The 27,716-nt window shown below is 35.4% G+C and overlaps 1 protein-coding gene across 5 annotated transcripts in view; it reads left to right on the top strand.

Moving 5' to 3' along the window:
- Nucleotides 1-27,716, top strand: part of DCC (DCC netrin 1 receptor) — a 1,219,717-nt gene that overhangs the window by 869,278 nt on the left and 322,723 nt on the right. For all 5 annotated transcript variants that reach the window (XM_050767870.1, XM_050767872.1, XM_050767869.1 and 2 more), the window contains exons 10-12: nucleotides 5,500-5,648; nucleotides 8,056-8,194; nucleotides 15,642-15,691. In XM_050767870.1, coding sequence (XP_050623827.1) covers nucleotides 5,500-5,648; nucleotides 8,056-8,194; nucleotides 15,642-15,691 — 338 coding nt within the window. The remainder of the gene's footprint in view (nucleotides 1-5,499; nucleotides 5,649-8,055; nucleotides 8,195-15,641; nucleotides 15,692-27,716) is intronic.

Genomic DNA, 27,716 nt, shown 5'->3' with positions numbered 1-27,716 from the left:
GTCACCCAGGCTGGAGTGCAGTGGCCCAATCTTGCCTCAAAACAACCTTCACCTTTGGGGTTCAAGGGATCAGGGATCAAAGGATTCTCCTGCCTTTGCCTCCTGAGTAGCTGGGATTACAGGCACCCACCACCATGTCTGGCTAATTTTTGTATTTTTAGTAGAGATGGGATATTATCTTGTTGGCCATGCTGGTCTCGAACTCCTAGCCTCAAATGATCCTCCTGCCTGAGCCTCCCAAAGTGCTGGGATTACAGGCATAAGCCACTGCATCCAACCTCATTGTTGAACATTTTTGAGTCTCCCTTTATTTCATTTTCTCTTGCAGCTCATGTGCATATAATGCATCACATATGTAAAAGTATATAAGTTATACTAAAATATACTTTATGGATATGGATCTGAATAAATGTATAAGTATATATATGTACATGCACACCTATACGTATCTCCATAATTAACATAAATAATATATTTTTCATATATATATAAGGCCATATATATACACATATATATATAGATCAAAGGGAAAATATTAGGGAAATAATGAATTTTAATTTTTGGCATTTTTGTGAAGACGAGTAAGCATTCAGTAGCTTAAGTGAAACAAAGAGCCTTGACACTAGCCAGGAATGCAGTAAATAAGAGTATCTAACAGGTAAGCACTACTTTGGTCTATTTCAGAGGGCTGATATTTTATATGAAATATATGTATATTTTGATATTCATATTTATTCAAATCATACAATTATGAAATTTTTATTTTAACAGAATATTTTGAAAATCAGATCACAAAATAAATTTTAAAACGAAAAAGTTGAAGTAGGAAACAATTTAGCACCGAAGGGCAGTCGCTTCTCAGGAAAAAATAAAGGCAATTAGAAACTTTACACCAACAAATAGAATGTTCTCATTTGGCTGGCAATTGATAAAAATGCATCCAGTTGTTGTGAATACTTAAACTAAATGATCCAGAAGAGTGCAGTTGATGCACAGGGTATTGGGATTGGCACTACCAGTGTAAACTGAGTCCAAAGTATGATACTTACTGCCTGATGTTTCCCCACTGATAATAATTAAGCTACGTAGATATAAAGGAATTATCAGATGGGGAAGGTGCCCACAGGCTTGCAGGCGCACCAAACACATAGCACATGTACCAATTTTAGTTCATAGCAGATGTACGAGGAAAACACTCTTTTGTGATCCCTTTTAGTAACAGTGATGAATCAACAAAATCAAATGGGTTAGACTACATAATGTGTCTTAGGCCTGTGATTTATGGTAATATTTGTAACTATATAAAATCATTCATTTGACTGATGTTTAGTGAGTGCTTTCTGTGTAGCAACATGGTGCATATCCTTGTGGAAAGGACAGTCCTGCAATTATTTGGACAACTCAATGGAATGTGTACTGACCATTCTCCTGGGGCAAAGAGCCAGGACACTGAGCAGCCCTCACTAGGCTTAGAAGGAGAGGAGTATGACCTCATGTTTGTTCTTATGGGGATACTGCTTTGAGCTGCAGATATCCCTGTAATCTGTTTTCCCCCACAATGCCTGACAGAAGTGTCTGTATGGTTGTCATATCTGATTCCCATAAGTTTCCAAGCCTCAGTGATTCTCAGAGTCATGGTCAGGTAAGGCTGTTCACACCCTCCCACTCCAGACCGTACACAGCCCCTACCTTGCTAGGCAGCTCTCTCAGCTTGCTCTTCCAGATTCTCATAGGTTTCGCTCTGGATGAACAGTTAATTTGCAGCTTCTCTTCCATGCCACACTTGGAGCCTCAGAAAACTCTGAGTGACATGAGTACACCTCACACTCCTTCGTTCTTGGCAAATTTGACACCTACTGTGTATATGATGGATCAGATGAGGTGCATTTTCTTCTCTTTTGCCCCTTGAAACTTGGAGTCCATTTGAATTGTTTCTCATCACCCCATTGGGCTCTAGTGGGAGAGATGAGCAGAAACTTCTCACACACTGCCTCCTTTTCCATTCCCCCAGATACCCAGTCATCTCTCAGTCCTCCTGTGGAGTGGTTCTGTCTAGGAAACTAGGGCTGGGCTGTCACCTGCTTTGAATGTGTTACAACTCAAAGGAGAAGTGATGCCCTTGTAGTTCAGTCATTTTTAAATCCAAATCTCTGCTCCCAGATCGAGCCACGTTTGCAACAAACAACACCTTTTCCATGTGGCCACAAGAGAGCAAGAAGGAACACATTCAATGAGTACTTTACGTATCAACTGGGCCACATGTTTATGCACTATGTGCACCACATAACAACTCTGGATCTCTCACATACAGCATGTATCTTAACAGGTCATTCAGTCTCAATGCTCTCGCTCCTTTCTCTGCCTTCTGTAGAGGAATAATAGGTTCAGAATCAGAAATGTCCCCTCTTGAAATATGTGCATTGTCTTTGTGAATATATCAGTAATAATACAAGCATACAAATTATTTATGTTTTTCTTTAAAATACAGTACTGTGACAATCCACTTGAACAATATTAATGGACACATTTTTGGTTTGCTTTGTTTCACTTTTTTCCCATTAAGGAAAATGTCTGATTTGTTATAACACAATACTAAAGCAACACTGTGCACTTTAAGACTCCTCATTATTCAACTTTGTCTCTTAAAGTCTCCTTTTTGGAACAGACAGCTTTTTCATAGAAAAAGTATTTCTTCCTGGAAGAATATTGAAGTGGGGACAGTAATAAAGTGTCTGCCAAAATACAATTCTCTAAGAGTTCTTTCTGTGAAAGAATATATCAAAGAGGAATGAGGAGAGCAAGACAAAATCCAGTAGAGATGGAGTGGAATGGGATGCATTACTTTGGAGTCATGAAACATATGTATTATCTGTATATATGCATATAAATGTTTGTGTAAGTATATGTGTGTGCATATGTATGCATGCATGCATGTTTCTTAGCTCTATTCACTAAAAAAGACCAAGAAGCAAATGCACTCAAGTAGCAACTTATACAACTAGAATTCAAATATTTGTCTTTATACCATTCCCCACTAAAAGAACCAGAAAACCTTGAAGGAATTCTTTTTCTAGAGCCAAGGCAAGATCAAGATAAGTCTGGAACATATTATGCCAAAAAGAAAATAGGTACTCCAATAAATGATGGGGCATGTCACAGGGACAGAGAAACACTATTAAAAAGAGCTTCCCTAGTTAAATCTGGGTAAATTTGAACACCAATATAATTAAGGACAGTGATGAATTATAGATTATAAAAAGGAATCCATGTGCCCATTGAAATAAAAGATTCACAAAAAGAGAAAAATGTGGACTTTTGCTTATAGTCTAATGCTAAGCGTCAACAAGCAAATGTAGAGAAAGTGCTGGAATAGAAAAAAAAAAAAAACATTTTAACCACCATGCTAGAAATTGACTCCATCAAAAACCATTAGTAGATGCTAAATCTATGGGAAATGTTGATAACAAGCATATTTATATGGTCCTAATGTTATCTCCCCACGGGTTGCTTATTAGTTGTAAGTGGTAGAGTAGAGGGCTAGGATGGGGTAACGGACCTTCAAACTCTACTTGACCAGGTACTCAGCTCTGACATCATAAATGAGGGCAGAGAGAAAGCTTGTGCCTCTGGATGTGATGCCCTGAGAACACACATCATTTACATTTCATTTGTCTGAATGCACAACCTAAATCTAACATGAGAAAAAGACACACTCAAAATCATGAAAATTTTATTTTTAAAAGGGGGCTTGTTTCTTTAAAAGTATCAATTGCCTGAAAGTCAATGTATTTAGTACTGTTCCAACTCACAGCAGCCTGAAAAGACATGGCAACAAAACCTGACCCTAAGCTGGATCCTGAATTGTTGAGGGGAGTGCTTTAATATTTAGATATTTTTCCAAATGAATGTATGAGTAGTGATACCATAAGGGACCTGGGATCCATGGAACAAATCTTGAAAAATGATGCAGAGATATGCTGTTAGGTTCCACACTGATGTAAGAAGTATATCATCAGATACATGCCAGTCGGTTTTTCCTATGCCACTTTTGCTATGGAAGTTCAAACTCTCAGAACTGTATTACAGGCCCACAATGTATATCTGTCCAAAGCTAGGTGGTATCCAAGGTTGGGGAAAATACACAGACAACATTATTAAGTAAGACTGTAGTTAAACTCGCAATGGTGATGTCATTTATTGATTTTAGGTAACCACAATGTGGCCGTTGCATTTACCATTTACAAGCCATATACAGGTCCATATGCAGGAATACAAAATTATGATCAAATACAAAATTTGCAAAGAATCAAAATGGAAGCTTTTTCTTAACTCATTTTGCATCTGAACCTAACCCATAGTCTTTAATAAGCCCATTTGGCATGAATATCATATGCTTTACTACAGATATATAGTTACATTTGATGAACAATGTAATCAATTTGATGTATCATATGCTTTACTGCAAATATATAGTTACATTTGATTAACAGGGTGCTACTACAGACCCCATTAGAGAAAAACCGAAACAACACAAAACAAAAACCCTGCACAGATATCATGTTACTTCTCTAAAATCTAAAAGTTTCACAATCTTAAGGTACCTGGGCTGGGCATGGTGCCTCACACCTGTAATCCCAACACTTCATGATGCCAAGGCAGGAGGATCACTTGCCAGGAGTTCAAGACTGTCCTGGGCAACATAGTAAGACCTGGTCTCTACGAAAAAATAAAAATAAAAAACTAACTGGTTATGTTGGTGCATGCTTGTAGTCCTGTCTACTCAGGAAGCTGAGAGAGGAGGATGACGACTCCAGGAGTTCAAGGTTGCAGTGACATGTGATCATGCCACTGCACTCCAGCCTGGGAAACAGAGCAAGACTCTGTCTCTGAAAAAAAAAAAAAAGAAAAAAAAAATTGTGGCCCTGTGCTATTCGTTAGCAGGCAAGTTAAATGTAATTCTAAAAGGTGGAATTGAAATGAAATGCTAAAATTAATTTAATGAACCCAGAATCAGGCAAGATTTTAAAACTCTGACTTAAATAAAGACAATGTGGTAAATTATCCATAGCTGCATGACCTATTTTAATTATAAGTAGAACCAAAATGTACAAGTACTCCAAATGTACTTTCTCTTTTCCTTCTGCAGTTATTAGCCATATGCAGGCAAAGACATAGTGGCATAGCGGCAAATTTTTCAGACTAAGAATTTTGATTAAGAATCCCACTCTTTTCTGCCATTATCTTAGTCACTTATATTCCTTTACCAGTTTCTTTAAATGTAAAACAAAATAGGCAATTTTGGTTAATGTAAACTTTCTTATGAATTTTAAAACGAAGTGATTCCAAAGTTTCCAGAGTTTATATTTTTATATTCTTATTCCATATTATTCTAAAATACATACTCCTAGAATTTTATTGATCTGTAAAAACGTAGTTTTCTTTGTTTTGAGAAAGAGAACCCACTCATCCTAATCACTTTATTTATTTATTTGTATACAGTGCAAGTTCCAGGGCCAGTAGAAAACCTGCAAGCTGTATCTACCTCACCTACCTCAATTCTTATTACCTGGGAACCCCCTGCCTATGCAAATGGTCCAGTCCAAGGTTACAGATTGTTCTGCACTGAGGTGTCCACGGGAAAAGAACAGGTAGGTGAAGGAATGGACCACACTGCTTCCATCTGTTGGATGTTTCCATCCATTGGATAGCCCTAGGGCTGCAGAAATGGGAAAAGACCCACAAGCTCTTGATACAGCCCAGTGTTTAGCATGTTCGTTGAAAAGCTGATTAGTTTTAAAGCACGTGCTATTGGAAACTTTACACAATTTAATTAAATTCTGGTGATAAGAGGTAAATGGGCAATAAAGTGAAGTCAATAGAAAGGATGCCAATTTTTTGTTTGAGTATGCAGTGACCTGGCCTGTGTGGGCAACCAGATTTGTATTAACTCACCTGGTCATGGAAGGCATTTGCATTTTTATTCCTTAGACTAAGGGGTGATTGCCCTCATAGTCAACGGCGTTCACCAAATTGCTTTCTTCGTTCTAATACGTTTATATTATATCTAACTCCCTTCCATCATCAGGAAGTGACCTGTCATTTTTTATTGTTTTCAGAAGAACTTACTCTGAGAAGCCTAGTCTCCCCCTCCTCAGATTTTGCTCCTACCCAATGGTTAGCATAGACACCTGAAAAGAAACAACTTAGTTGTTCAAGTAAACCAAAAGTAAATAGGTCTTTAGGGAGACCCATGAAACTGAAAAATTCTATTTTGTGATACATGCACACACATATGTTAAAAATAGAATTTCTGAGTTTCATATATACGTATATATGTACCTCTATATAATATATAGGTACACCTATATAATATATGTGTACCTATATAATATATAATATATGCATAACTATATAATACATATAATACATGTATACCCATGTAATACACACATTATACGTGTATATACATATACAATACATATATTATGCATGTATGCACGTATATAATACATGCATTATACATGTATGCACGTATATAATACATATATTATACATGTATATCCATATTTGTATTATATGCATACATGTATACCTATATAATACATATATTATACATGTATAATACATATATAATATATAGTACATATATGTATACATATACATATATACATATGCATATATAATACATAAATATATATTGTATAATACATATAGAAATATATAAAATATGTATATAATACATATATATGTACATATATAATGCATATGTGTCTATATAATGCATATATAATACATATGTGTATATATAATATGTATGTATATATAATGCATATATCTATGTATATGTAATTATATATTATATATGCACTACATCTGTATACATATACATGTATTATAATACCTATATAATATGTATTATATATTATATATTATTATATATATTATATAATATATAATATATGTAATTATATAATGTATTATATATTTTATATATAAATATATAATATATAATACATATTATATAGGTATTATAATACATGTATATGTATACATGTATGTATAGCTATTGAGGTATTTACTTTCAGATTCTCAACTTCATGTAGGAAAATATATACAGACAAGTATATATTCAATAGTTAAATCAAAAATTGGCCTCAGGATATGGGAGTTCTTATTATTTGTTGTGAAGCTTGTCAAGCATAGAATGGCCTTCCTACTTCCACATAAACTGCATGACCAGAATTTTTATTTAAAAATAAGAAATATTTTATATTCAAAAATAGCTCAAGCCCAGTCCCAAATTATATTATACGATAAGCATTACAAGAGCTCCTCCTATGTAATCATGGGTTGTATTTTTTTTTCTTGCTCTCTTCAAGCTATTTTTAGCTCTTGTTTTTTCAGCTTTCTGTTTTATCTGCCTTTCTATATATTTTAGCTCTTCAATGCATTTTGCCAATCAATTTAAATAAATTCGAAACCAGAATCATCCAAGATAGATGTGAGTGTGGAGATCTGATTCCTCAGTGACCTTCACCTCCAGTAGCTCACTCACTGCAGCCATGAGATGCTCAAATAATTTCAACCAATCTAACAGCATTTTGGGAGATAAAAATTGTGGCAAAGTGTCTGACAGTTTCAAGTGCTGTTGGAATATTTCAGCAATAGAAGTACAAAGTCTGTTATTTCTTGGTGAATTATTCCATTTCGGGTACAGGAGAAAATCTCTGTTCCCGTGGCGTTATAAACTGCCTTCTGCCTGGGAGCGTTTAGGTGTGGGTAGAATAACCCAAACCGTTCAGTATATTGAGTAGTGTTAAACAAATTGGAACTTAATGACTGTAAAAATAGCATGTGCTGTTTTAACAAGGAGTCTACAAAGTAGTTGGTTTTTAGTGGGGGAGTCTGTGTCACAAGGTAGGTTTTATAGCTCATTAGAAGTCTGGAGTGTAGTTTGTAAGAGTCTAATGTCCAATTCACTGATTGCACAGAATGAGTGCCATTTCTACTTTAATGTGCTTCCTTGATAACAGTTTTGGTGTTTTATGTCTCCAGAATATAGAGGTTGATGGACTATCTTACAAACTGGAAGGCCTGAAAAAATTCACCGAATATAGTCTTCGATTCTTAGCTTATAATCGCTACGGTCCAGGAGTATCTACTGATGATATAACAGTGGTTACCCTTTCTGACGGTAAGTTAAAAACAGTGAAACTCCTTTTACATATTTGCTAAAATAATGATGTAATATTGCATATATATCATAGATTCCATTTTCAAGGCTTTCTGACTAAAATTTTATGGACTATTACGGTTAAATATAAACCTTCTCTTAGGATATATACTCCCAGCTGGGTGTGGTAGCTCACACATGGAATCCTAGCACTTTAAGAGACTGAGGCAGGGGAAAGAGTTGAGCCTAGGAGTTTGAGACCCACCTGAGCAACATAGTGAGACCCTATCTCTGTAAATGTTTTTTTTTTTGTGGTTGTTATTTTTTTAATGAACTGGATATGGTGGTATGCACCTGTGATCCCAGCTACTTGGGAGGCTCAGGCTGGAGGATCACTTAAGCCTGGGAGTTCAAGACTGCAGTAAGCCGTGATCATTCTACTGCACTCCAGCCTGGGCAACAGAGTGAGACCCTTTCTCCAAATTAAATAAATATATATGTATATACATATAGATATACATATACTCTTGAGTCACTATATACTAATAGGTAATCCTCAAAATGTGACTATTGACTAAGACCTAAAATTATTTTTGTGTATTTTTTAATTTCTTTAAATGTTCTAATACAAACACATTTGTGCATGTGTGGACTAACTTTGATTGGCATGTTGTATGTATTCCATCTAAAAGTGTGCAGGTGATTAAAGGTGTAAATGATAGACAATCCCCCTATATTTGCCTCTTAATTAGAAAATATCTCTTAAGGACTTAGACCAAATAAACTGATATTAAAATTTAAAGTATTAAAATTGATAATGAAAAATGTGTGTGTTGCCTGCTAAATGGAAGAATAGACACACACATTTGAGACAAGAAGTGCGGTGATACAATTGTGCCTCACTACCACCTTTATTCCTGGGCTCAGGGGCTTTTCTTTTCTTTTCCTTTTTTTGGAAATGAAGTCTCACTCTGTCACCCAGATTGGAATGCAGTGGTGCAATCTCAGCTCACTGCAACCTCTACCTCTCGGGTTTAAGTGATTCCCCTGCCTCCAGTCTCCTGAGTACCTGGAATTACAGGTGCCCGTCACCACCCCCGGCTAGTTTTTGTATTTTTAGTAGAGATAGAGTTTCACCATGCTGAGCAGGCTGGTCTTGAACTCCTAACCTCAAGTGATCCACCCACCTTGGCCTCACAAAGTTCTGGGATTACAAGCATGAGCCACTGCACCCAACCTCAAGGGATTTTCCTGCTGAAGCCTCCCGAGTAGCTGGAACTACAGGCATAGGTCACAGTGCCCAGCTAATATTTTTATTTTTTGTAGAGGCAGAGTCTCATTTTGTTGCCCAGGCTAGACCTGTTTTTTAATGTCATAAAACAGAGGAATAAATATTAATAAAGAGAATAAAGTTGACAAAGTAATGGCTGGGGGAAACTAGAAACCTAACTGCTAGATGATCATGAAAGGTTGGGAAATTTGATAAAAAGTAAAAATAAAATACATCAAAGCATATGATGTGGGGCCATGAAAACTCAGGCAGATGCAGAAATGTAGAGACAGGCCCTCATGAATATTAAAAAAGACCACAAGCTAGCTCTTTTCAGCAACAGTTTCCATTTGGTGCATTTAATTCTATAAATTATTTATCTTTTTAATTAAAAAATGGCTTTAGCTTGTGATTTCTTGACAGATCTATCATTGTTTAATCTGGGAAAGTACCTCGGTGTATATTTCACACAATATCAATGAAATGAGGAAGGGCATGCATATTATTAAGGACAGTACAAAGAGAACACAGGAATAATGCTCATTTGCAAGTTCAACTTTAAAATGTATTTTATATGTAATACCACTTTGGTATCATTTTTAATGTAATGCCTATGCCCATCCATCCAATTCTGTTATTGAAGACAGAACAGAATATTTATGGTAGAATAAATTACTTCACAACTTATAATTATAAAAATAAAAGAAAAACAAATGAAAGTGAATATTTTACATAATTTATGTAGATTTCATTCACACTCTGAACTGTAATACTGTGGCCTTATTCTCCAGTTTGGTTTTAAATGTCATAAGTGAGAAAGATAGATTATTATTCATTGGTCCAAGAATTATCTTCTGGAAGTGTTACAATGTTTAGGACTTAGAAAATGTCTGTCACTATAAAAAAAGAATTTCATGACCCTAACCCCAATAAACATGACTGTGCAAAGGACACCAAATTCCCTCTCTCAAATGCACTGCAAGGAGATAGCAAGGACTTATAAGACTCTTAAAGTGGACACCCTGACCTCATCTGCATTCATTTTTACAATCAACTCATCTCTTTTAATGTCCAACACAAATCTGTGGCTCTCGGCTTTCATTTCCTTATTATCCAGTTCCTTTCTGTCTACTTCAATCTCATGTCTTGTCCTCTGTACTGAAGCTGTTCACACTGAGGTCATATATCACATTGAGTTGTATTTAACCACATTTAATAGTCACCGGCTTCCCAGTCTTCAGCCATGGAGGGCTGTTCTTCTTTAACTTTGTGTATGTTGCAACAGGTGGATGTTGTGAAAATTAAATGGGCTGATCTGTGTAAACACCTAACAAAGTGTATGACATTTAAGTGTTTAATAAATATTATCTCTACCAGTGTGCACATCACTTTTTCTCATTATATTTATATTACATGCTCCTAAATATGAGGGATGCTGTTATTTTTATCTCTGTGTTCCTCCTAACAGAGTAAATATTTATTGAATTAATTAGACAGCTCAGTCAAAACTGTGCAAATTTTTTATATGCAAAGGCTTATCTTTAGGATTTCCCATTTGTGGAACTAATTTAATATATTAATTTAATATATGACTGTCTCTAAATGCATCTGTATTATGGAGAACATAATAATTCTTTTCATGTCAGGAGTCTTACCATAAAAAATACATTGAGGCATAGAAAAATTAAAAAAAAGCAAAAGTTAAACGTAAATAAATTTCTTCCGAATTCATTATTTTATGTTTTTTTCCCCTGTTTTACTGGGAGGCTTGTAAAGATCTTTATCCAGATGAGCTGTCATCTCCAATTTAGGTCTGCTTTGTTTTCTGAGTAGAACATTATTTTTCATTCAAATTCCTCCACCTAGAAAACCATTGGTTTACAATGAGCCATTTTTTTCACACCATTGAGATTATTTAGCATATGGGCATCTAACTGATTTTGCCAATTTGTTCCAAAATATGGTCTCTTGGACTAGTTGGCATAGGTAAGTCACTAAGAGCTTTTATGAAGGAATGAACCATTGTAAGTTTCCATGCCAGCTTGTCCTGTGTCCAAACACAGACGGACCTGATTTCATAGCCAACATAAGAATGTGCTTATTATTTTTATGAATGTTATCATTAATATTTCTTGAATACTTACTAAGGCAAGACCCCGATCTAAGTACTTTGCCTTTACCTCTCATCCTCACAATACTACTATAATTTTCCTTACTTTACAGATAACAAAACTAAGTCAGAAAGAGTTCACAAAAGGTGGTAAGCAGTGGAGCCAGACCACATAAGCTAGTAAATTCAGAAACAAGATTCAATGTGCAAACATGTTTCTTTTATTCTGTGATAAGTGCCTTTAAAGGAAAATGCTTATAATTAAATATGAATTACTGCCAGGCAGGGTGGCACACTCCTGTAATCCCAGAACTTTGGGAAGCTGAAGCGGGTAGATCAGTTCAGGTCAGAAGTTTGAGAGCAGTCTGGCCAACATGGTCTCCAGTAAAATTCGGTCTCCAGTAAAAATTAAAAAGTTAGCCAGGCATGGTGATGCACACCTGTCATCCCAGCTACTTGGGAGGCTGAGGCAGGAGAATCACTTGAACCCGGGAGGCGGAGGTTGCAGTGAGCCTAGATCACACCACTGCACTCCAGCCTGGGCAACAGAGAGAGACTCTGTCTCAAATAAATAAATACAAATGATTTTGGTCTATAAATTGTGTGTACATGACAGCATACATTTGTTGAGGGGAGAAATTGAAGTGCCTGTGCCTTTGGAGACTAATTTATAATTATGGGAACTTTATCTGTCCTACAAAATACCTCATCTCCATGGGTTTCCAGCCAGCATCCTTCTCCATATTGAGGGAAGTTTCCAGCCCCACCTCTGATTGGCTTGAATGGACCTATTTATTATAAATAATGAATTATTTGACATTTTGAAGAGAAAAGTGTTCTTTCACTTCTGCCTCATGAAGCAAGAAGCATCTTGTAAAGACAAATATAGAAAAGAACAGATCGATATGGATTCTCTTCACTTTCACCTAGCCCTAGCATCTATTGTATCTATTTATCTCCAAATAATATGGAAATTGATAGTGAGAAGGAGGGAGGAGGAACTGATAACTAAAAATACTGTAGAAAAAAAATCTCTACTCTCCTCCCTAACATGACAAGAATAGTCAGTGTGCTATCAGTGGAAAGTTAGAAAAGAAATGTGCATTGTAAAAAATATAGAAAAACTACCTCAATACTATTACATAAGGACTTTTAAAAGAATTTTGTTATATTGCCGTTCAATTCTCTTTTTTTTTTTTTTTTTTTTTTTTTTTTTTTTTTTTTTTTTGAGATAGAGTCTCACTCTGTTGCCCAGGCTAGAGTGCAGTGGCACAATCTCGGCTCACTGCAGCCTCTGCCTCCCAGGTTCAAGCGATTCTCCTGCCTCAGCCTCTGGAGTAGCTGGGACTACATGTGTGCACCAACATGCCCGGCTAATTTTTGTATTTTTAATAGAGATAGGGTTTCACCATATTGGCCAGGCTGGTCTCGAACTCCTGACCTCAAGCGATCCACCTGCCTCGGGCTCCCAAAGTGTGGGGATTACAGGTATGAGCCACCATGCCCAGCCTGCCTTTCAATTCTTAATACAGAAAACAGTCCTGATGCTTATAAAATTGTGGTAGCTACAAAAAGAAGGACACATATATATCTATCCTCTTAAAGTTTTCTTGGCTTTCTAGAAATGAGGAGTTAAATGCTACTTGTAAACTCAAATGAAAGTGACATTTAAGGGTTGCATATCAGCTAGAACAGTACCTACAACAAAACACATGATAAATGTTACCTTCTCTTTCTTCCAAAATTCAATTATCTATAAAAAATTCAGTTAGTAATTGATATTATGCTTGGATACTATTTAATTGATCAAAAAATGAGTGTAATATTATTAGAAACATGTAGCATGACATGTCAGTATTACAATATTAAATATAAACTAGAAATATACATTTATGTTTAAGGAGTGACTCAATATCACTTAATATTAAGGCATTATTTCCAAACTTTGCTTTTTTTTTTTTTTTTTTTTTTTTGAGACGGAGTCTTGCTCTGTCACCCAGGCTGGAGTGCAGTGGTCGGATCTCAGCTCACTGCAAGCTCCGCCTCCTGGGTTTACACCATTCTCCTGCCTCAGCCTCCCGAGTAGCTGGGACTGCAGGCGCCCGCCACCTCGCCCGGCTAGCTTTTTGGGTGTTTTAGTAGAGACGGGGTTTCACCGTGTTAGCCAGGATGGTCTCGATCTCCTGACCTCGTGATCCGCCCGTCTCGGCCTCCCAAAGTGCTGGGATTACAGGCTTGAGCCACCGCACCCGGCCCAAACTTTGCTTTTAAAGGATAACGTTTTTGGAAGTTTGTGAAATTATATCATATAGAGCATGTTATTCTTCAAATGATACCTCAATTTAAACAACTAAATTGTAATTTTTATGTCAATAATTATAATGCTTAGAATAGAATGAATAATAAATAATACAAATACAATTTATACTTTAATTTAAAAAATAAATTTACAAAACAAAACAAAACTTGGGACCAAATCCTGAATATGGAACCATTTTTAATGTAATTCATAAACTTTCTATTAATATATTTATTCAGCAACTATTTATTGAGTGTGCACCATGTGCCTTAAACTCTTCTTGATACTGGTGATACAACATCAAAATGAATAAATATCTTTTTCCTTATTGGGGTTATATTCTGTATTTAATTTTAAAATCAGAATACAAACCTCAAAAAATTAAATAATAACATTTTATAAGTTGTGGAATATTTTTGAAAGAATACTTGCTGAGTTAATTCATGAAAAACAAGCAAATAAGCATTTTATCAGAAACTACATTGGCTGCAAAGTTCATCAGGCACTAAGATCAGAAGTTCAAAATCAAAATAAAAAAAAGATTGCATTTCCCATTATTCCCAGAAAGGTCTAGGAACTATGTAAGTAAGTACTCATTTGTTCATTCAATTATTAATTCAGTAAATATTAATTGAATGTCAGTTTTGAGGATAAAAGATTAATCAGTGACACATCATGTCTTCATGATAATTACTATTTAGAAGATAAATTCAGAGCAGGACATAAATAAATTCATGGTCAAATGTAAGTACCCTATAGAAAAACATAGATTTTTTTCAAATTCTAGTAAAAGAAGGGGAAAGATATCAAAAATGGCCCTTAGATTCTTGAAAATGCCTGAGAACTTTTCTTTTCTATTAAATTCATCCATTTGTGAGAAACAAGGATAGGGACTACTCATTTAATAGATTAATATGTGTTAACAATTTATTGAATGCTAATTCTATTCCTGTTATGGTGCAAAAAGCTTTGTTTCATTTCTTATTCATCCCAGACATCTAGCATAGTTCCTGACAGATAAGAGCCTTCAATAAGTGGTTGGTTTTTAAAACTACTCACATGATAGAATATTCACTTTTTTTGGTAGAGTAAATATTTAAGTATTCAAAGAGAGCTGTATATGTTCTTCCTTCTATAAAGGAGTAGTTAAACAAAAATGCAGGCAAGAAAAATAAAATACCTAGAGAGTCTACAAAGAAAAATATACTGCTCCTTTGCTAATAGAATTGACTCATCAAGTGCTATTTGCAACCTGCTTGCATTTATCACATACAGGTTTAATTTTACTCAGCTAAAAGAACTGAGAAGTATTTCTTCTTTTCACTTTTTAAGAGGTAATAAAGATTGTATTACAGGGATTAAAAAACCTGGGTGACCATTAGAATGACATATTTTATCTTAAAATTATGCAGATTCTGAAATGCACAATTTCTTAAGCCTTTAAAACTACTCTAAGAAATCTCCTGTTTGTTTTTATTGGTTTCTCTGGGAAAGTTATCACAAGAGGGCTGTAATTAAATGGTGGTATTTGGTATAACTGCCTGCGTTCTCTTGTGTAACAGTTTTGGGGGCTCCCTAGGTGAGTAAGTTAACTGGCTTGCCAAGTGAGAAAAAAATAGACAAATACAGTTATTTTTCATCTCTCCAAAAATTTTTGAAGTACCACCTGGGTAAACCTCCCTAATTATCATTATAAACTCTATTAAAAGACACACTCTCTTTTTACAAGACAGTTGGTATTTTTCTTTCAAGATTTTGGCAGTAATTGTGACAATTTGATTCCTTTTAGTGCCAAGTGCCCCGCCTCAGAACGTCTCCCTGGAAGTGGTCAATTCAAGAGTAAGTTGGCTAAATGTTCACTATTCCATTGCCTATCATGATTACCTATCATGTATAACCTTTATGCACCCAACTGCCGTCTTGAGTACAGGATGGTGGCTTCCATGTGAAGACATGTTCTGGAATAACACAGCAAGTGACATTGATCCCACATTCTCTTCCATCAGACTTAAGTAAATTAAATGAAATATTTGTCTACTTCTAAACAAATATTTTGATTTACAAATATTAAACAAACATTGATCTTGTAAATGTTTTAGTGGTCAAAGGCTATTCCATAAGGAAACAAAGACATCTGCTTTGTCTTTATTCACCAGTCTATCATATAGCTATGATAATGTGCCAGATGAGGAAATTGAAAGAATTGGGAGAAAGAAAGACTGTTTCCTAACACATTATTTAGAATTGAATATTTCATCATCATCCCCATTCTTCCTTTATAAATGTAGTCATTGAAGGCCATTCTTGAACTTCAATACAGTTATATTCATGTAGTAGCTTCCTAGTTATTAGTACTTTCCTGGCCCAAAATGTTGCTGTGACTTCCAAAAGAGCTCAACTTAAGCTAGTGTTGCTGAAGTAGCCTAATGACAGAAGTCAGTTTTCTAGAAACATGTCATTATTTCAAGTGGCTCAGGGTTGGAAATAAGCCAAGGCCACCTAGTAGAGTATAACAAATGAAGATTTGCCTGACTTGGCTCTGTCATCTCCTGGCCACGTGCACCCTGGGAAAGAATTTTACTATGTCTGGACCTCCAGTTAGTTACTTCTCATGCGAATAAATTGGCCTAAGAGGTTTCTAGGCTCTGGGAGAAAGCAGAGAAATGATATGGGTCTTAGAAAAAGTCATACTCTGGGTTTTAATTCTAGCTTTCTCTTTTCATACCTATTTGGTCTTAGCAAAGTTTTCAACCTTAGCAAACCTGTTTCTATGTTTAAGTATTGTAAGCATTACTATCTTCCTTATTGACTTATGAGAAAGTAGTAATATGACGTACGCGAGGAATCTAACTTGATAGTGATTCCTTCATTCCATGTGCAAATACCTTGTAATATTTTGTTTAAAAAAATCTATGATGAAGCTGTATTTTGTGATGTTAGTTGGATTTGTCTCAGTCAAATGAATTTATCGTTCAAAGCAAGTGAATGTGTTATTCTCTTATAATTTTAGGCAATATATTGGGTAAGAACTATTAAAGTAAATATAAAATTAGAAAGAAGAAAATAAACTTAGTGGAAAAAATGAGCTAAAGAAAAATAATTGAAAATTAACATAACCCTAAAAATGACACTTTTTATGTACAACAACACTGCTTTATAGATGTGCCACTTAAGAGATTGCCAAGTCAAAGTCAAGTAGATTTTTACAATTATTGTATGTTGTTAATGAATGAAATTTGGAAAACAAATTGTAGTGTCTCTTGTTTAATAATTCATCATTATTAGAATCCTCACTTTATATTTTTCCTCCAGGACAGAATACAGAAATTGATATACAAACTATTTTGTGTTTGTGTGTTCATACCCTTTAAGAGTGTACTCCAGCAAAAGATGAATGTTTTCATCTGAAATGTGTATAAGGCATTACTGAATGACCCTGGATGCTAACTGTATTTGAATATGGATTTACTTTACTGAAGAGGGAATTCCTGGATTGAAAAATTGACTCTCTCTATATGTATATATACACATATACACATATATACATATACATATATACATATGTACATATACACACACAAATATCACAGTTTGTACATTTCTCTAATTTGCTTGCTTGCAGCAAGCAAATACAAACACTTCTGCTTCTATCCTCTTGTAGTTGATCTCTGGAACATTGCAGTGCTAGAAAATTTAAATTGTTCATTAGCTTTTCAGAATGAAAATAGTATGCCCAGGCACTGGAAAGTCACACTGCCTCTTTCCTTTTCCTCTCTCTGATCTTATTTCATAGCTTCTAAGAAATTTTGAATTATAAATTTTTTTTTCTTGGGCTGTTTTCAAGAGAAAAGAAACTGGATGATCAAAACACCGCTTTTTGCATTCTCAGTGTGTTGATTCAGACAAAGGCAACTGTAATATGCTATTTTGTCTTTTCTTTGAAATAGATGAAAAGTTTTAAAATATATTAATATTTACCCCTGACTGTTACCATTTCAAGGAGCAAACTGTATTTAAAAAGAAACACTATAGTTGAACAAATGTGTTCTTTTTAAACACAGAATTCCAAGGTATTTTTATTTATTTTTATTTTTTAGAGACAAGGTCTTGCTTTGTTGCCCAGGTTGGAGTGCGGTGACACAACCATGCCTTACAGCAATCTTGAACTCCTAGGCTCAGGTGGTCCTCTTGACTCAGCCTCTTGCATAGCTGGTACTACAGGCATGTAACCACCATGACTGGCTAATTTATTTTAGTGTGTGTTGAAAGACATGGTCTCATTATGTTCCCTAGGCTGGTATCAAAGTCCTGACCTCAAGCTATCCTCCCACCTTGGCCTCACAAAGTGCTGAGGTTACAGGCATGAGCGACTATGCTCGGTTCATGAATTTTTTACATAATTTATTTTACTTAGGATTTTAAGATGGAACAGAATCACACTTTAAAAACTTATTTTATATAATACTTGTAAATATAGAGCACAAATGATTTTTTATTGATAGTAAATGAAATAATTTGGTTCAACTAACATTTTTGCAGAAAGATGATTAGGATCTCTGCACATAAAACTGAGGGGTCATGATAAGACATATGATCACAATCTAGGTACTTGTTAAGGTTTTGGTCACCTATAAGCCAATTGGATCCAGAAATCATGTTCCAAAATAATTAAGCAGAGAAGTCTTTACACTTTGAACATCTAGATAATGGAACCAAGAACAAAATCAAATTCTCTTACTGTATCATTCTTGAAAACCCAGTATGGTAGAATATTTTTACAAAGCTATAATAGCAGAACCGATTAGATTCCTCTTCTACAAGCTAACTATGAACACTACTTTTTTTGTTGTAGTAATGGCTTGACTTATACATATTACATTTCAGGTAAAACTGGGTCATAATGAAATGGTTATTTCTCATACTAAAATTTTGTTACAAGAAATATCTTTTCCAGAAAAAAATCATGGTTTATGAAATGGACTTTAAAATGTTACATTTTATTAGGGAAACTTTTTATAAGAATAATTTCCTTAAGAATTTAATTTGAAATTCAATTATTATTCAATTATTGATTCACTTATTAAATATTTCAAATACATACTACAACTTAATCAGTTGGCTAGAACATAAAGGATACATTTACAGAACACAGAGAGCTAATGTTGGAGCACAAATATTAATACTTCCCTATGTTTCAATCTAAAAGTTCTCATGAGTAAGAATGCTTAGAGGATGATAGAATTCAAGTTGCTTGGGTCCTTTTACTAACTCTTTGAACCTGTGAAAAGTCACATGCCTCAGTTTTATTTATTCAACATTTACTCTGTACCTGTTACAATATCATACATAATAAGGAATGTGATCCAGAATTTGCCTTCATGCAGCTCCCTGCTGGGTAGGAAAACATGTGAACGTTCACTTTTCCTCTAGCCACTTTAATCTGTTGAACCTTTCAAAGTTGACATTATTTTCTCATTGATAAAATGAGAGGGCTGTATAGAGAATCTCTAAAATCTCTTGTGGCTTCAAACATCTATGCCTGTGTTTCTAACCATTATACCTTTTCTCAACCATTTTACCGTTAAAGAACTAGCGAAAACACAAATCAATTTCAGTATACCAGTCAACTCACAAGTTCAGATATTTATTGACTGAGCACTACAGAGTGATTGCAAGGAATGAAATATTAACTCCCCATTCCCCCCAAAATCCCAGTATATTATGAGGCATAGATCATTGCTCAGATTTAGATTTTTAAATGCAAATTGATGGATTCCTCTCATTATATCACCTCACACCGCTCTGCTGTTGAAATCCTTATTCTTGAACACCTGATGCATCTATATGAATGTCTTTTTGTTGCATTCCTAAAAGCTGGTACTCAGTCTCTCACAATGTGATAGTGTACATGGTGCCTTCAAAGCAACTGTAGAAAAAGTTTCTGGTGTCTTCCTACATCTTAAAGTGTTTCACTCTCCCTTGTTTCAGCACAACTTGGCATACTTAAATAACTCAAGCATGAGTTCAGCAATCATATGATTTCCTTTATGCAGAAACTATACAGAATGAGAATTTAAACAACAAGTTCCTACTCTGCAAAGCAAATGGATCCTTTTAAACAGATATTTTAACATTCTTTGTGTGTGTGTGGGTATAACAAGACAGAGGAAATCTAAATGTATTATGGGATAACTGCAGAAGGGCATGCTATTGAGGATGTGGTGCAACTTGGATTTTGATTGAAGTCTCTATACCCTGTCATTGGACTAGTGATGCTTCTCTTATTAGCCAAGTCCATAGCCAAATGGATGACTGAGTGAGTCATTTGCATATGACTCCTAGTGGGAAGTGAGGAGATGGGGAAAAGCTGGAGGCTTGGAAAAAATGTGAGTTATATTAAATTGCAGATCCTCTGTGTTTGGGGTATGTGTATGTATATTCAGCTTTGTTTTTTTTTTGTTTGTTTGTTTGTTTTTGTTTTTGTTTGTTTGTTTGTTTTCCTGAAATTGGAGTTATTTTATCTTGGTTATTCAGAGGAGTTTCTGTTCACACTCCTCTCTGCTGCATGGCAATCTGTCTGAAAACATACTTTTCACAAAGGGGTCTGGACCCACTTTTATGCTTTCACCATTCTTCTAGTCAATGTTCATTTCTTTCCTGTATGTTGTATGGAGTCATAGGCCTCAGGCAGCCCACGGAAAAACATACTTATTCATGTCTCCGTAAGTCCTTTATAAAATACATTTTGGCTGCTGAGTTCCTGGATCTAGAGCTCTGAGCCCTCTCCTCACAAATGTAGTAGGTTTAAAAAATGGATTTAATGAAGAGAAAGAGGACATATAGGAAACTGCAGATGATTGTATTTATTTAAAGATAAACTAGAACCAGCATTTGCTTATTAATGAACAATTTAAATACAACAATATTGACTCTCACAAGCTTAACACTGCCACTTGTCCTCAATCATAACACAGAGCATTTCTGCCTGAGCATAGTATTTGCCCCTAGTTATCCATCCATTTAATTCAAGTAAGTGTAGATCTCTTATATTTATTTTAGTTATTGATTCCTTCATCAATCCATTACATGGTGATTTTTCAGCATAGATAATATCCAGCAGCCTATTATTGAAAGTTTTAGGAAGGGTGGGGGGTAGGAGCATAATTGTAAGGAAGGCAATATTTCCTGAGGGCTCTTACAGTCTAGTCTTTCTGTTTAGAATTTGTAGGAAAGACTAGACTGGACGTAAATGATTATATTACATTAGAATCAGATAATTTGTAAGAATCTGTGAGACTCGCTTAAGGATAAGACTGTGTTTGGTCTATAATTTGGGTAGAACTCATCTTCAGATCTCTTCCATCTGATCTTTTTACTTAATAGATCCTTTTTTATTGTAATAAAACATACTTTATATAAAATTTACCATCGTAAGCATTTGTAAATGTACAGTTTAAAGGTGATAAGTACATTCACATTGTTGTATATCTATCACCAGCTTCCATCTCTAGAATATTTTCCATCTTTCCAAAGTAAAACTTAGTATCTATTCACGAGTAAGTCCCCATTTCCCCACACAGGCATAGATGTTTGAAGCCACAAGAGATTTTAGAGATTCTCTATCCAGCCCTCTCATTTTATCAATGAGAAAATAATGTCAACTTTGAAAAGTTGCAACAGATTAAGTGTGGCTAGATGAAAAGTGAACGTTATTTCACATGTTTTCTTACTCAACTGTGAGTTCCATGAAGGCAAATTCTGGATCACATTCTTTATGTGGGAATGTGAGAGGAAATGGGGAGTTACTGGTGAATAGATACTAAGTTTAAATTTGGGAAGATGAGTTCTACCCAATTACAGAATCCCAATTACTTTTTGTATCCCAACTTAATTTATAAATGAGCAAGGAAACCAATTCATAAAAAAATTAATTTCCCTTTTGCTTCATTTAATTGAGAAATAAAACAGTTTTCCAATTTTAAATCCTCATTCTTATAGAGAAATGAAAAATTTAATGAATCATAGTGTTCAATAATACAGACAGATGCTTTAATTGGTTAGGAAGAAATGCCTCACTTCCCATTATTTTCAGTGCTTTCAGAATACTTCTGTTCCAAAATTCCACATTTATAAATTGCTTTTAGAAAATCTGCTGAAAAAGCCAACTGTCATATTTAATAAGAGGAAACCAAAAACATAAACATAGGATTGTTCCAAAACTCTAAAAGACAGAATTTTGTCTCATATTTCATCAGAATTTAGACCAGAGCTCCTGACCACTTGCTAAATTGATTCTTAGACTTTTTTTGAAGTACCAACAACTCACCAGTTTACATCTTTTTCAGTGAATGTAAAGTCAAGGAATAAAGATCAACCATGAATTAGAGGAATAATAAAATAGTAAATTAATGGATAACTGGTTTTTAAATAACGTAAATGCACCATTCCAACTTAAACGTTTTTGGTAATTAAGTTGAATAAATGAATACTCTGCAAATTTGCAAATTCAAAGCATATCTTTGTGTTATACTATCACTCATTTTCTCAGAGCAGCTCTTCCTAAAGTCTATTTGAGAAAATACTTATTTTTTTCTTTTTTTCTTTTTTTTTTTTTTTTTTTTTGAAATGGAATCTCGCTCTGTCACCCAGGCTGCAGTGCAGTGGTGTGATCTCAGCTCACTGCAACCTCCACCTTCCGGGTTCAAGCGATTCTTCTGCCTCAGCCTGCTGAGTAGCTGGGACTACAGGCGTGTGCCACCATGCCTGGCTAATTTTTTATTTTTATTTTTTTAGTAGAGAGGGGTTTCACCATATTGTCCAGGTTGGGCTTGAATTCCTGACCTCGTGATCCACCCTCCTCAGCCTCCCAAAGTGCTAAGATTACAGGCGTGACCCACCATACCCGGCCGATGGTACTTTTCCAAGAAACAAGTTTGCTATGGCTTAAAAAATTGTGAGAAATATGTGAGGTTTCGTATTGGAGATATTAAAGGCTATGAGAACCATTTGTTTAACTCAACTTTTTTGCTAATTGTTTTTTCTACAAAAACATTTTAGATGAAATATGACCTTTAAAACTTTGTCAAAGTTACTTTGACTCATTATAACATTACAAATGAGAACAATGTATTCCATAAATTGAAGAACCTCATCTTCCTCCAAAAATACGTTCTTATCTCAATTAATTTAAAATAAAAATATATATTAAGTGAAAAAACAAATTTATGGAAAGCAGAAGTGAATCAAGGAATAGTTATAAAGGACATTTGTGCATAACTAGAATAGGATATTGAGAACCTTCTATAACGTCTGTTAGAAGATTTGAATAAGTTAGAGACATGATTAAATCTCCATGTCAATATGAATTTTTATTAATGTAAACAGGACTTAGGAAAACATTTTCTAGACATTTCTCATCTTTCATATTTCATAGACATAAAATACATCATTTTTCTGTTGTTTTTTGAGGCTGTTATATTTTACTCTTCTCCAATTTATTATAGTCACTGCCATTGAGTATACTTACACAAAGGATTTTGACAAAGAGATTAAAATATATGATAGAATACTATTCTCTTTTGAGTTCTAGCTTCACTTTAATATCACCTTCTAATTTATACTTAATCACACACATTTCTAATGGCTCCATTTCTGCTTGGCTCTGAAGGCAAAGCTCACTTTAGCCTTTCCATGAAGTTTAATGAGATTTCCCTCAAGTCATACATTTTTGAAAGGTGGGAGGTTTAATAATGGGCTTAAATTAAATGAACCTAGGTCTAGTGATAAGGTCTCTGATTTTAATTTAGTTCATGGAAGTTACCCTTATAGTTGGAATGGTCGATTAGTTAGAAGACATGAATAAATTCAGCCCTACCAGTAGGTAAAAGCAGTTGCTAACTGTGTGATTTGATTTTAAAGATGTTGAACCATTCACCAATGTGCAAAAGCTTTATTCAGTAGTATAGTTGTAAATATTATTTATATTATAAAACAACTTTTAAAATGCAAGCACTTTATTTAAAGATTTAACACTTTAACATGAGCTATTGTAGTCAATATTCTATTTACACATTCAATGAATACCTAATTATAACTGTAATAATGGCAGTAACCTTTTCCAAAGGTATTTTGTGCCCGGCAATGTGCTAAGCAATGAAAGTGGTATTTCATTTATTGCTTTTAATAATCCTACAAGATATTGTAAAACTAATTCTGAAATACCAACTTTGAACTGTGCTTGTCGCTGGAAAAGCTATAACAAAAGCAATAAAATGCCTTCCTTTCTAGAGCTTACTTGTATTCTAATACATGGAAACAGACTTATAAACAAATTAACTAACAATTGACACAAGGGAGTGGTAAGTTCTGTGAAGAAAATCAAGAACAGTCATGCAATAGAGTTTGAGGACCTCATTTAAATCAGATTGTCAGTAAAGGAACTTTTAAGGAGATGAGCTGAGGCATGAATAGAAAAGGATCAGCTTTGGACACACTCTGAGTAACACATTTCAAGTGATGCCGACAACTAGGGCAAAAGCAGTGAGGAGAGAACTATCTTTGCTTGGCTGTGAAGCTGAAATGAGAATAGAATAGACCATGGATTGCTGGGTTGGGGCCAGGTCTGGCAGGGCTTTGTAGGATGTGGTAAAATTTGGGATTTCATTCTATGGACAATGAAAAGCATTTTGAAAGGAGAGTAATCAGATTCACCTTTTTAAAGAATTACACTGACTACTGTGGGAAAATTATCAGGGGATGGAACATAGAAGAAGCAGGAAGTCCGCTTCAGAAACAACCAAGTCCTCCGTATGAGATCATGTAGCAGGCACCTAGGAGTTATAGGAGGTGATGGAGAGGGAAGTAGAAACAATCAGGGTCTCTGTTGGATCTAGAGCTGACAAAATTGGTTAATGGATTATAGGGCAGGAGGAAGAGCAAGATCAAGGATAGAGACGAGATTTTTGGCTATAAAATGTAAGCAGATTGTGGAGCTACTTAATGAGATAAGATTTGGTTTAGGGGACAATCACATTTGGACATTTTGAATTTGAGATAGCTATTAAATATACAATTAGGAATGTCAATCATGTAGACAATTTGGTATATGAGACTAGAGTTCTGATGACAGGTCATGCCAGGAGATATAAATTTAGGAGTCACTGTCATATTGATAACACTTAAGGAGAGACTACAGTTAGAAAAACTGGGATGCTCATGCCTGTAATCCCAGCACTTTGGGGGCCGAGATGGGTGGATCACAAGTTCAGGAGATCAAGACCATCCTGGCTAACACGGTGAAACCCCGTCTCTACTAAAAGTACAAAAAATTAGCCAGGTGTGGTGGTGGGTGCCTGTAGTCCCAGCTACTCTGGAGGCTGAGGCAGGAGAATGGCAAGAATCCAGGAGGCGGAGCTTGAAGTGAGCTGACATTTCGCCACTGCACTCTTGCCTGGGTGACACAGCGAGACTCCGTCTCAAAAAAAAAAAAAAAAAAAAAAAAAAAAGAAAGAGAAAAGAAAAAATGTGACAGAGGCTTGGAATAGTTAACATTTAGAGATTGGGCAGATGAGGAAGAGGAATATGACAGGGATAAAAAGAGGAAGGGTGATTTCACAGATGCCATGGTGAGGAAGAATGTTTCCAAAAGGTGGGCGCTGTTAACTGTGCCATATACTAATGAGAGATACTGTAAATCATGTCTGTAAGGTGACCACTGTGGGAAGGGGGGTATGACATTCAAGAGACAGTATGAAGGGATTAAGTAGAGTGACTGTAGATTGTTTGTGAGGAGTTTTGCTCTGAAGTGGAGTGAAGAGACGGAGGTGGTAGGCTGGAGGGAGGTGTTATTGTTTGTTTCATTTATTTATTTTTGTTGTTTCATTTTTGAACATGAGAGATAACCACAACTTTTAGAAATAAAGCAGTAAAAAGGGAAACATCGATGATGCAGAAGAGAGAATAGAAAATTGCAAGAACGCAATCCTTTGAATAGGCAAGAACGCACAGGATCCAGTATAAAAATGGATAGACACAGATAATTGAATCTTGGTACGTTGAGCAAAGGCAGAGAGAACAGGTCTGGATGCTGATATATGAGTCAGTTTGAGCTGCAGAGACAATAAATGTAAGTAAAGGTCATCAGAGTTTGAAGGCTTGGAGGAGCAAGTATTGAGGATTTCAAAATAGGGAAAAGGTGGGAAATGGTTATCTCAGATCGTAGAAAAGAAGTCATACTCTACATGACATTATGATTGCTAAGTACTGTGGACCAACCACTTGAGACTGGTTGTCATGAATTTAAAGTGAAACTAACCAACACAATCATGTTTGTTTTTCTCCTCATGGTTGATTGCTCAGTTGCTGGCCTGGGGTAGGCAGATCTCTGGGTTTTATTTAGTATGATGTCTTTCCAGGGAAAAATGGGTCAGGGGGATTAAGAGTTTTTGCAAAGTGATTAAAAAGAAAACTCAAGGATCTAAGCTACCTATGGGAGATAAAAATGGGCATGGGGCAAAGTGGTGATGGATAACAGAAAAGCAATAAGATCAGTGGGCTGCATAATTATCCCAATTTTACAGAGAGAACACTGAGGCTTGGAGATACAAGATAATATGTCCCAGTGTCACACAGAGAAGGGCTGAGTAGCAGCACAGGGACTTGAGCCCCAGCCAGGGCTCTTGGTCATTTCGACACAATGCCTCAGATAGGGCCCAATGCTAAGGAAAGGATACAAATCAGAATACAAAAATAAGACTTGCATTCAAGTGGTTTACGTTCTCAGTGGGGATTTTTCCCAGGCAAAGGTAAGGTCTAGATCAGCAGCTAGGAGACATCAGAACGATTGGTGGAAATGAAAGTTTTCGTTCTAAAATGTGCTGAGAAAGGAGAGCTAGAAAGGGAATCAAAAGAACACATTTCCTGTTTTTCCTTTAGTGAACCTACACGGAAGATTCTGTACCTCAAGCTATGTATTTCTCCCCAGTGGACCTAAAAAACACATCAGCGGGACAGCAGGTTTTTAAGAGAGCACAACTGATACCTCAGTAAACTTTAGTAGACAAGCTTAAAAACTTAGGGTATTTTGTAATGTAATTCTGATTTTTCTTCAATTCCAAGTTATATAATATATTTGTTATTAAAAGTTTTAAGTGGGAAAATTGAGATCACAGAAAAGAGCCTTACCTCATCCCTCAAGGGTTGTTGGCAAAACAAAGCAAAACAAAACAAAACACCTCTAATTATTTAGCAACAGAGTTCTGCAACCATTAGGAAATTTGTATTAAATTCAGAGAAAATGCAAGTCATAAAACTGGGCATACATTTTATAATCAGACATTATTAACTTAAATAGTAGATAAAACTAAACCAAATAAATATCAGTTAAGTATAGAATAGATGTTGTCAGATAATAGTGTAACTATCTGTGTGTGTGTGTGTGTGTGTGTGTGTGTGTATGTGTGTGTATATATATATTTTTTGAGGCGGAGTCTCACTCTGTCACACTGGGTGGAGTGCAGTGGTGTGATCTCAGCTCACTGCAACCTCTGCCTCCCGGGTTCAAGCATTTCTCCTGTCTCAACCTCCTAAGTAGCTGGACTACAGGCACCCGCCACCACCCTGGCTAATTTTTTGTATTTTTAGTACATACAGAGTTTCACCATGTTAGGCATGAAGGTCTCAATCTCCTGACCTCGTGATCCATCCACCTCAGCCTCCCAAAGTGCTGGGATTACAGGCGTCAGCCACCGTGCCCAGCCAGTCTGAGTATATTTTAAGATGACTTCTTTAGTTATGAAATCGAGTCTGATATATTTTCATCTTGAAGTTATTTTAATCTCATCAAAAAGTCCACCAGCATCATGCA

The sequence above is a fragment of the Macaca thibetana genome, chromosome 18 (genome assembly GCF_024542745.1).
Source record: "Macaca thibetana thibetana isolate TM-01 chromosome 18, ASM2454274v1, whole genome shotgun sequence".
NCBI classification, from domain to species: domain Eukaryota; kingdom Metazoa; phylum Chordata; class Mammalia; order Primates; family Cercopithecidae; genus Macaca; species Macaca thibetana.
The sequence above is the reverse complement of the archived record's forward strand: the minus strand, read 5'-3'. Positions and strand labels throughout refer to the sequence as shown.